General features: G+C 41.0%; 1 protein-coding gene across 1 annotated transcript in view; it reads right to left on the reverse strand.

Annotated features, from left to right (window-relative positions):
• Positions 1 to 12378, reverse strand: part of OXSR1 (oxidative stress responsive 1) — a 94683-nt gene that overhangs the window by 4849 nt on the left and 77456 nt on the right. Inside the window, exons 8-14 of the mRNA XM_018553497.1 lie at positions 11725 to 11858; positions 8342 to 8390; positions 6924 to 6989; positions 5462 to 5584; positions 4515 to 4550; positions 1935 to 2063; positions 443 to 507 (exon numbers count right to left, since the gene is read on the reverse strand). Coding sequence (XP_018408999.1) covers positions 443 to 507; positions 1935 to 2063; positions 4515 to 4550; positions 5462 to 5584; positions 6924 to 6989; positions 8342 to 8390; positions 11725 to 11858 — 602 coding nt within the window. The remainder of the gene's footprint in view (positions 1 to 442; positions 508 to 1934; positions 2064 to 4514; positions 4551 to 5461; positions 5585 to 6923; positions 6990 to 8341; positions 8391 to 11724; positions 11859 to 12378) is intronic.

Consider the following 12378-nt stretch of genomic DNA (forward strand, 5'->3'; position numbering starts at 1 on the left):
TATTAATGCCCATGGCTTTGGAAAGGGATGTCCAACAGGTTCATGTAGGTGTGGTGAGGTGTCTACAAACATTTGCTCATATAGTGTTAGATATGACCTGACTCATATTAAAAAGGTGAATTATCCCCAACGTACCCCTAATCTCTATAATGTCTCTCTCTTGGCTATCATATTACAGACCACTAGAAAGGCTTGTAAGGTAGGATGGGCAGAGCCAAACTCAACTTTTATAGCAAGGATTTGAGATTTACACAGACCCTGAGTAGGCTAGATCTCTGGATTGATCAACAGTTTGTGTTGATGATAAACTTTGCTTATATACAATATTTTATCTTTATACACTGAGGTTGAATCATTCAGGTATATGACAGGTTTACTTTTAGCAAGCCTTCTGGTTTGTCCATGCCAGTATATAGCTACTGGTTGCTAAAACAAAGATTACCTTAATCGTAATACTAAACTGATAACTTTTGCTTCTTCGGACGTGGGAGGCACAGGAGCTGTAGCCTGCAGAGGAAAAACAAAACACTAACTACAAAAAAGAAAAGTTACAATGCACAAAGCAAGCGAAATGTAAGGTGAACTGCAAAAATACAGCTGAAATTCATATGCGAGAGCCGTTATACCTGCCAAAGGATTTGCATTTTTGTCCACCCACTGCAGTTTCACTTTTACTTACAGGTCCCCTCCCCAAACCGCTGCCCTGTGACCGGACAGTAAAAGGAGCAGCAGCACACCAATAAGCTCATCTCTCTGTTACTCTGCTCTGTTTTTTCTATCAGCATGCTCCTTGTACTGTAGAACACCTGATTGGCCAACTGTGCTAATACTGCCTCCGAATCTCTGAACTCTGCTAGTGCAGAGAACTTACAGACAGACAATACCATACAAAAGGATTAGGAGGACCTTGCTCGTGAGAGCCAACAATGTACACAAACCATTAAAACCACACTTGCCAGTTATTGCACCCAGAGGAGCTTTCAATCGAATATCCCTCCGTGAATCATAATAGCACACAAACACACATACTCAAGGGGTAAGGCCCGGTTCACACCTGGGCGTTTTGTAGCGCATTCGAACACTCTGCAAAACACTCAAACACCGAAATCCCATTATTTCCTATGGGTATGGTTCACACCTGAGCGTATTACAGGCCGTATGAGCGCTACAAAACGTCCTACGCCCAAAGAAGTACAGGAGCTTCTTTGGGGCGATTTTGTCGCACGTTTCCATTGGGATACAGCCAAGTAGCCCTCGGAAACACGTGTTTGGCATGCGGTTTTTTTTAACCACGAAGGGCGGTAAAAACGCGCAACACGAAACGCGCATATTCGATATGCCTAGGTGTGAACCCAGCTTAATATGTTTCAAAGCCAGTTAACCTTCCAGAGTGCTCCCCTCTTCCCTTCGCTGCTCCAGCTGTGGTATGTCACTCAGTGTCCCTACGTTTAATGTAGGTGAATGGACCTGCATTAGACGTGATGACCACTGCAGGGCATAGAGAGCTGGAACACAGGGGAGAAAAGGCTGTGATGACCAGTCTAGCAGCCAGGGGGGACTGAGAATCAGGTGAGTAAAAAAAGCCAGCAGGTGGAACTCTAATCTTTCTTTTACCTAACTAGATCTGCTTCACACAGACACACACAGACAAACACTCCACTATGGGATTCATGAATAAAAATTATGCCATGAACACAACATTGCCACCTCTACAATTGAAAAAAATTAAACTGATCAAAAAATCGTTTCCCTGTAAGTGTGCACAATAGTCTCTAGGGCTGCAACAACTAATCGACATAATCGATTATAATCGATTATTGAAAAAGTTGTCAACTTTTTCAATACTCGGTAAGTCTGTTTTTATGGCGATTTCAGCTCAAAAGAAAAACTTCCTTTTACTTGCTACCTTGTATAATTAATTATTTCAAATTTACCTGTCCAGTTGTTGGCACAGGAACAGACACTTGTGAAGGCGGAGCTTGGCCAGTCGACTGAGGTAGATTGGCTGAGGGCTGTGATGGAGTCTGGAGAAAGGCTGAGCCTGGCTCGGTCGCGGGAAACTGCTAGAGACAATTAAAGGGAGATGTAAAGAAGTATTATTAACTTTCTAATTGCACAATTATACTAAACCAACATGGGTGTTGACTTCCTTTGAGTCCAACTAAGTTGCTTTTTAAAAGGGTGCAATCAATCCATTAAACAAATTACTATATTTATAGCCCTCATTATTAAAGTGTGATATATTTGACATACCATTAGTGTTGTACACAAAGCATTAAAACCACACTTATTAGCCATTGCACCCGGAGGAGCTTACAATCAAATATCCCTCACTGAATCATAATAGCATGCAAACTCAACAGGCAATATGTTTCAAAGCCAGTTAACCTTCCGGAATGTTTTTTGGGTTGCAGGAGCTAACCAGAGCACCAGGAAGAAACCTGGGATTAACACAAACTGCACTAAAATATCAAGGACTATGAATCTAGGATCCAAGCACAGTGGCTCTTGATATAAACCTGTCATTGGAAAATGGTGAAGTACACGTTTGGCGCTGGATACAAAGAAGATTGGTCGAAATGTGATAAAACACAATGGCTTTGGTGACGCTTTTCTCACCAAAATGGGTCCCACATACAATGGAACCCAGGGTTGAACAAATAAGCATATTTACAATCCAATGAGAGCACAAAACAAGACAGAATGAGAGTCCTAATATGTTTAATAATGAAACGGGCAGGGCCCGTGCTGGCACTAGGCAAACTAGGCAGCCTCAACTACTCACCACCACACTGTGCCCCCCCATTTATTTCAAATGGCAAAAGCCAATAGCAGGCTGGCTATCACACGCACCCACTGAGCAGAGGAGTAGAACTGAGCAAAGACTACTCTATCTCAGATGCGCTCCTTTGCTCAGTGGGTGGGGTTTCAATAGCCAACCTGCTGTTGGGTATTTCAAATTAAAATGGCTAATAGCAGTCTGGCTTTTGCTCCTGGCTGTTTACATCCACTAATCACCTGCAGAAGTTAGCTGGCAGGAGAATGGGGCTGTGCGGGGGGTGCGGATTGGAGGTTGCACCATGGTAGGGGGGCTGCTTACAGCTGGTCTTGCCTAGGGTGCAAAATAGTGTAGCACCGGCCCTGGGAACGGGTTCATATACTACAACACAGAACCGCCAACATATACTGGGGGTTCAACGACCTCCCCCCTTTCTTCAGGACTTAGGCATGATGGGACCACATACACCAGGGAGTAATTGCTTGCTGTATAGGGTATATCCAACTTCAGTGCATTAGCAGAACTGTCCCGTTTGGCTCTCTCATTGGCCTGTATATATTAGAAAATGTAGGGACTGCTATTGCAGACCTTTCTGAAAATACCAGCTCACTGGCTAGAAAAATCCTTATATGCATATTTCTTCAAGGTCAGTTCTGACACTACTGGTTTCTTGTAAATAGCTTTTAGCTGCATGATATTATATATCAACTATCATTTTAAAGTAAACCCCGCTGTACTTTTACATACTATTTTGTATAGATTGTTACAACTATCAATAAAATCCTATAGTCATTACCTGCACACAGCTAGGTATGCCCCACGTGACAGTGCTCAGGTCTGATTACTGGATGTTAAGGCACTGAGCACTGCATTGTGGGAGGGCAAATATAGAGCAGGGCTGGGTAACTCTGGCCCTCCCGCTATTGTGGAACTACAAGCCCCACGAGGCATTGCAAAACAGAGAGTTAAAAGCATGACTCCCAGAGGCATGTTGGGATTTGTAGTTAAAGCACAGCTGGGGGGGGACCAGAGTTGCCTACCCCTGGATTAGGAGGATACCTAGCACAGGGTGGGTACTGGTTTTGGAGTTTTTCTTTTAATGGGTCTACTTTAAGGGGAATCTTCCATTTTAGACATTTTTCTGAAATCTTGTTTTTGAGAATTCTAATCCTCCAGCTCTCATGCTGATGCTTTAGCTTCAATGCAGTGTGAGAATTCTGACACCCTTTTACAGCATGCTTGCTCTCGGTCTATGACATTAAGTCAGATACATCCAGAATCTGGCAATGACACCCCCTGTACTTTTCTGACGGTCACTGTAAGTGAGCACAGAATTGCAAGAACATAAGGACAAGTGATGTATGTCAGTGTAAAATTAGGACATGTTCAAGCACTTATTTCTCCCATAATGCCATACAGAGAGATGTCTGCCCATCACAGCACAAGTGTGCCACTTGTCATTTTCAACTCCTCTCCATAGGTGTATGAAGGATCTGGCTTAACATGCAAAGAGAGTTACCAAGTTGGGAAATCTCCCCGTGTCCTTCCATTATGGGTGCTCAGACTGTCACAATGGCTCACTTCTTAAATCAGGAGTGTCAATTACTTTATCGGGGCTTTTGTGGTCATCCAAGGAGATACTGTATGGCTGTGTCTATGTGTACATATGACATATACTAAAGAAGAAGCAGATTTTTATATAATTATGTCAAGCATCTAACATAGCACTACTCACCTCAGAATTCTGGAGAGAATCTTTCACACGTGGAGACTGGAAGAAAAGCACACAAGATGTTTAGTAAGATGGAGCATTAGATATCAGTTAATGCAAACACCATTCATTCCATCACTGGGCAAACATTGACACAGACACATTAAAGTGAACCTATGCAGGACAAAACAGCAGGTTCACACAACTGCTGACCCCCTCACTCTCCAGTCACTCCATTCACAAAGAAGCCCATGTGTAACCTTTAGGTGTATCTGGTCAGAGCATATTCTGGGCTAATAACTTTTTTCTGTTAAAGTGTATGAAAATCAGAACAATGAAGTACTTATATTTATTTTGTTTTGTTATATCTGTTTGATAAGTGAAAATAAATACCTGTTGATCCTGCTAAAAATCCAGTGTTATCCTGTTCAATCTGCAGTGCTATCTCAAGCAGTGTCATCAGCCCTGCCCCGGGTACCTCTGTAAACTACAAACCACCTCCCCAGAATTTTCCTAGGGTGACAATACTGCTCCTCTGTAAATACTCAGTGAGTGAGCGTGGTCACCCTCAGGATAGGAAGCATGTTTCTAGCAAGATCACCAAGTAAAAGTAAAGGAAAAAGGATGAATAAAAAAACTAATGCAGCCACCATATCTAAAGACTGGAAATCTATTTTAGTTATTGGGTTTAGATACACTTTAGGTACTGTGCTGTATATTGTCATTTGTTTCCTCTGTGAATTTGTGCTGTTACAAGTCACTTAACAGAAACGTGGAAAAAAAAAAAGAACTTATAACTGAGTATATTGAAGTCATCGTGTTTGGGATTTGGGTCATCTACAAACAAGCTGAAAAAAATCTAGAAGTCAATTGTAAACACATATACGAGTCTGGTAGCAAAGCTTCAGAGATCGGAGACTTATTCCTAGAATTCAACAGTATCCTGTAAAATGAAGAAGTTGCCCAATTACCCTAAGTTGTAAAATAGCTGCTTTCCCCTCCTCGCTCTCCTCATCCAACTCATCGTCACTCCATTCCCAGCCTCCATCTTCGGTTTTATGAAGCCGACCACTTGATCCTGGCACTCTCCGAACCTGCCAATAAACCATTCCAGTTTCATTACAGAGACCATCCATCAATCAGTGTGCAATGTGTTGCTGGTAGGTCTCTTGTTATAGTGACCCCGTCAAGGGGAATGATAGGGATCCTATTGTGTCATACTTCCAATCATAATGGCAGAGTCTGGTTTCAATCAACAATGAGGTAAGCAAATCAAATATGGCAGCCCCCAGCAACATGGATGATTACAAAGTACATAGAGAAACAACAAATACAGCAACACACACTGATGTGATTGTTTATATGAAGTTGATCTCTTTCACATAAATATGTAAGAAACCATAAAAATACTTCAGGGGAATCTATATTCAACAAACAATAAAGGCTAAGTTCATCTTTTGGACCATGTTTCATGTTACACCCATATTTAGGGTATTACATGCAACATGTTGACACTGGGAACCCCCACAACCTTCCTCCCCTCCTACCTGAATCAAGGGGCTTTTTAGTATGTTGAATTTGGCGTGGCTCCACCCACCCAGCCATGTCATTGATTTACAGGTTCTGTCCTCACGGAATTTGTAGTTCACATCCCATCCATGTTATTGAATGCCCGTTCTGAGGAACAGATATGGATGGGAGGAACAGTCTACAGGAGCCAAAGTATTACACCTGCAATCTACTGATCAATGGTGCAGTGTTTTACTGGCTCCAATGCATAAAATAAATAAATGCACATTTTTGTTCTTTTTATGAAGTAGTGTACATGTATTATTTTTTCTCAAAAAGAAACTTTAAAAGAATATACCGTATATGTAAAAGAAATCAGCTTTAGTTATATCATCCTAACCATGTTTTAAAAACATTGCTTCCACATACAGTTTGTAACATGAAGGTTGCCATATTTGCTCCTTACATATGAAGACCCTGCATCCTGCATTGCAGTGCCACTATAGGTCTGCGACCTAACTGAATACAATATACTCCCTATGTGCCTGGTATCTTGTCTCAACAGCTGTTAAGCAGGGAGGATTAATGATAGCAAAATAAATGCATAACTAACTAGAGCTCTGTCTAGCGGAAAATCTATGTATCATTATATTTCTTACAAATCGGAAAAAGATGGAAGAACAAGCATTTAAAATGGGAACGTTCATCATAAATGACATTAAGGTAAACACTCCAATAATACATCAAAGTATCTGCTGACTGAATTATACTTTTGCTTTCAGGGTTTGTAGCAGGCTAGCTGATGCCAGCAACTGCTCCAATCTAACCCTTACAGAGATAAGTTGTCAGCCTGGTATTCATTGGGGATTCTATGAGATGTGACTGACCCATACAGCTTATCCATTCTCATGGCACACATCTCACCTTCTTGGCTCTCTCTGTGATGGTGGGGGCTCTCTGCATCAACTTCTCCTGTAAGAATTCTTTGTTCTGGAAATAGGAATGGAGGTATTAGTTTCCATCAGTCAGCAAAAGATAATAAAAAACAAGTGGACCATTGCATCAACATGGTTTATTATTAGAATTTTCACTCATCTTAAAGTGAGCTTCAAAAGAACCCAAACTAGCTCCTGCCTGGCTGAGTCAATAGGTCATACAATCTCAGCGTGTCCTGTACGTACCCAGGAAGTGCAGCAAGCATGATGCAATGCTTTGCGGTTTCATTCATTTTGAAGGACACTCAGAGGCATCTAGAGAATGCTTCTGCACTATAATGCACCCCAACATGGGACACGGCAATGAAAAACAAAACAGTAGCAATTTTTTCCTCATTGGTGGTCATTCGTAATGAATACACTGTGGTAATGTAGCCTACTGGCAACGCACAATATAGCATGTTGCAGTGCATTACAGCAACACACCATGGTATTATTATACAGGATTTATATAGCGCCAACAGTTTGCGCAGCACTTTACAATATAAGGAGGACATTACAATCACAATACAATTGAAGACAAGATGGTAAGGAGGGCCCTGCCCCTGAGGGCTTACAATGTAAAAGGGAGGGGGGAGTGAATGGTATGAATGGACCCTACTCATTTTGGATCACTTTCTGAAAATGAGAGGCTGATAATATCCAAATTAATTCATCTTCTATAGACCCCTGAAATGATCTATTGCCCTATGTCACTTGTTTGAAGTCATTAAAATGAATTGTTTCTGGGCCCACCCCCAACAATGCATCACCATAACAGACATGCAAAAAAAGGGAGGAAAATACTACAAACCCAAAGAAAAGGGTTCTTTTTTCTAAGTTGGAAAGAAAAAACAGTACTGCCATAGCTGATAACAGTACTGCCATTGTGCATTTCTCTGGCTTAAGTTATCAAGAAACTAAACACTGGATCAGCAACTAACACTTAAAAAGGATGCCAGCAACAACAGTAACAGCAATGTTGTGTTATAATTGACAGTGGCCAATCAGAAATCAGAATACATTTAGTGTAGACAAACTAAGGAGAGGTGATTTCTGATTGATTGCTATGGAAAGCTGGACAATGACTGCACCCTGTAATTAAGTGTCAAAAAACCCAGAATGCTTTCAGAATTGGTTGTATATACTGGCACTGGGTCTGACCGTCTTCCAGAAATAGCTGTAATAAATAGCTCTTCTTACATGAAAAGGAGGAAGCTGTGAGCTACATGACGTAATGGAATATATCTCAACCTGCTCACAGTTTACAGCAATTATCTCTTGATGTTTACAGCTAAAAGAGCCATAAAATATTCACCCTGGGATTTATCTCCCGATTTATCATCTGTATAAAAACAAATCTCATACCTTTGCTTTCTGGAAAAATTTGTGCTTCAAAAGTTCTGCTGCTGTTGGCCTGTAGGAATGAAGAGAAAAAAAATGAAAACTGCTACAATATGATAGCAAGGTATGCCAACTATATGACAGAATAAGCTGGATTCCCAGACATTGCCCAAATATACATAGAGTCCCCCCAAAAAATCCAAACAAGAAACTAGACTAGAGAGCAAGAAGCTTTCCTCCCTGAAGGCGCCACATGCAATGTATGATCCATGATATCAGTCTGACAACCCCTGCTGCATACCATAAATTGCTGAGTATTGGTCATGTATACTCTCTGTAACTAACTTTTGGGTATTCCATTGTATTTATATGGCTGCAATCTCCCACAGTTCTAAGAGATGTGGCCAAATATTTTGTGACAACACTGTTATAACGCCTCTAAACCGTTATGACCTTAACTATTGTTTGAATACCTATCCTGAAAAAAACCAAAATACTTTAGGGAAAAAAGCTGGATTAAGTATACATGTTGTCCAGGGTAAGGCAAAATATGAAACTTGAGGAACCCCCTCCCCAACCCCTCTAAAACCTCATTTGTTCCAGACCTGACCATTAGGGCTGATAAATAATCACACATCAAGCTGTTTCAATAGCCAAGGTGCGATTCCAAGTAATTCCTGAAGATGGTGCTGCAGTCAAAATCTGACATTGCTGCTTCTGCACTTGAATTACAGGTGAAACTCGAATAATTAGAATATCGTGCAAAAGTAATGGCAGTAATTGCTGCAAAAGGGGCCCAAACCAAGTACTGAGTACATATGCATGCTTATACTTTTCAGAGGTCCGATATTGTTCTATGTACAATCCTTGTTTTATTAATTGCATGTAATAATCTACTTTTTTGAGGTTGTGGATTTGGGGTTCTTGGGGTTTTCATGAGCTGTAAGCCATAATCATCACAATTATGACAAATCACGGCTTGAATTATCTTGCTTTGCATTTAATGAGTCTATCTCATATATTAGTTTCACCTTTTAAGTTGCATTAGTGAAATAAATGAACTTTGCACGATATTCTAATTATTTGAGTTTCACCTGTAGATGAGATGCAATAAGGCCGCCCTAGATGTACAGCCGCCACACTATTCATAAGGAACACAAGGTGCTGACAAGGCTCTGCACAGGAATTTTAAAATGCAGGTGGATTAAAAACAAAAAAACAAAAAGTACCCACGTCCCTTGTACATATCATTTTCAGTTTAGGGATTCTTAAAGGAGAATATTGGGGTCAGTGTTTTTCCCCATAGTTCTCCTTAGGGTAACGGGAGGACACAAACTAGCGTCCTCCCGTTACCCTAAGCTCAGTATACCGCGAGCTACAGCTCGCGGAATACTGAGACGCCGCAGCCGGAGCGGATCCCGACGTAGATGACGGGATCCTCCCAGCTGCGTGAGTGACAGCTGGCTCTGCCTATCTAGAGGCAGAGTCAACTGTACCCACCCCCTCCCCCGTCAGTTCCGCCAGTCAGCGCTGGCAGATTGGAGTGGGGAATCCAGCCCCTCCCCCTGTCACGGCAGAGAGCCGTGACAGGATCGAGAGGTGAGCGAACCTGGTATGTGTTCACTCACCTCCCGATCTACTGAGCCGACCTGTGACAGTCTCATTGTCACAGGTCGGCTAGAACTATGAGGTGAGTGGAAATCACTCATCTCATAGTTCTCCTTTAAAGTCCAACAGAACTTTTTAGTTTAAATACAATGCAGATGCATCAACACAAAAAGGTGAATTTGTTTTAGAAAGCAGCCACAGTGTAAAAAAACAAGTCTGTCCTCTGCAAGCATACTGCAGAAGAGGACCTTTTCTCTGTGTGGAATCAAAGGTCTCTCTGCATATTTCCAACACATCCTTGGCTGAGTCAGAGCTAGAGCTCTCCAATCAGCAGGGAGCATGAGCTTTGCGGATTGAAGAGCTGTGGGTCTGGCTTTGCAATGGTTGTATCAGACTTCTGCAGAGAGAACACTGCTTTCACACAGAGCAAGGGTTGCCCCCTCTGCGGCAGGCAGGCAGGGGACAAACTTTACTACTCAGACTGTGGCTACTTTAAAGCAAACAACTGAAAGACTTTGCAAACCTTTCAACTGATGTAACTGGAATGTATTTAGATTGAAGGTTTGATTGGACAGAAACAAGCTTTCGACTTTTGCAGTGAACTGGTTTATGACCATATTTTGTATATGGTAAGTTTATAAAAAGTAAGTGAATTAGTGTTTTTGAATACATTTTCTAAATGTACAGATGTCATATTCTGGACCAAAATGTCCAATAACTGATCATCATTTGAATCCATGGAAATGAATAATGAGCAGCTAATAGAATTATAGCCTGGCATGTCGCCAATGGGTCTCCACCTTTCTAGTTTACAGCCTATATTCAGCCTCTACAAACTTGCCATCACCCCACTAGAGGACAGTTGTGATGTTGTCCCATGGATTACCTTCTCCTATATCTATTACCGCCTCCTCTAGTTTACAAAGCCATTTTCTGCAAGGCATGCGACTGAATTTTTAAATCTGTGAACGAGTAGAAGGGTGGGTTGTCATCTGAATTTAATCATAACTGCATATGTAGAGCCAAATGGGCCAGTTTTGCAAGCATCACACCTGTCACAATGAAGTTGAAAAATATACAAAACACTTTGTCACAAACAATATTTTTATACAAGTTCCTCGATGAATTAAAAAATTAGATTGTCAAGTCGTTTGAAAAGCAAAGGGTGTGAAAGAAGATCTGTCAGGCATACTTGTCACATAAGTTTTACTTAATGCTAAATTCTATTTTCTTAAAGAGACCCTTTCACTAGCTCACACCTTCAAATCTGAATCCTTACTGCAACATTCCCACTTACTGCTTTTTCCACTTTAATTTTTTTAATTAATACACCTTTTATTCATTTAGTTGTAAGCTTTCAAAAAGTCATTGAAATCTATATCTTCGTGGGAGTGGTGAATCCTTTTCTTTGCCCGCCCCTCGCTACCCCCCTCCACACCCTCCCATTGGTGGGAGGGCACTCTTATAGGAAATTGTACCATAATGAGGACATACGCTATATGTATATTTGCACATTATTTGTTTGCACAACATTTTAGTTCGGCATTAAGGTACCTATAGACATGAGATGAGCAGCACCCAATCTGGTCACTTTCAGCCAATAATCATGTGATTGTTATCAGAATGCAGCCTATGGTAGTTGGAGTCAGATGATACCTGCATGGCTGACTTCCCTCTAAAGATGGCTGTAGGCAACATTTAGCACACAAGGTTACATTAGCAGCAAAACATCTAGCATTGCTAAAATTAGGACACGGTCGGCACATGGCCAATGTCACTTAGGTGAAGTCAGTGGTCACCTTTTCTCTGGGTCTTTCTGAAGGCACGATGAGATCATCTTTCTAAAAGATTTGCCATATTTCTTCAGCATTTCCTTATCTTGCACACCAGTCTCTAGAGTTGGGGGATCATTTTGAAGCGTCAACATTAAAACCTGGAGAAGAATATTTAAACAAACATAAGCTTGAATTAGCCTTATTCATTAAAAAAGGGCCATTTTGTCATTTATTTATATTTCAATGCATCCCATTTTCCGACTGATTGAAACAAACATTTCTACAGAAAACATGTAAACCCATATTTATGGTAACATCCCACATGGTCAGGACTAGGGAAGGGATATATGCGAGTGCAATAAACAGATGATATGCAGATCACTAGCTCTTGCTATAAGCAAATGCATTGATCCCCTTTTGTAAAAGACTGGAATCCGGTGTTTATAATAAAGGTATTTAGATCTATGCAGGAAGGTGGTTGGATTTAATGAGTGACCCTTTTTAAAAATCTTAGCAGTGCTACTCCTTCTGAGGACAACATTGTGTGATTTTCTTTTTGATTATATGTACACAGCATTATGCCATGGTCTTTTTATAAATACTGCAAGCATTTCTTACTTACTTGCAGGGTCCTGATGCTAGTAAAAATAGCCTTCCATGGCAAAAGCAGAACAGTGT

The sequence above is a fragment of the Nanorana parkeri genome, unplaced genomic scaffold (assembly GCF_000935625.1).
Source record: "Nanorana parkeri isolate BGI_ZX_2015 unplaced genomic scaffold, ASM93562v1 scaffold121, whole genome shotgun sequence".
Taxonomy (NCBI): Eukaryota; Metazoa; Chordata; class Amphibia; order Anura; family Dicroglossidae; genus Nanorana; species Nanorana parkeri.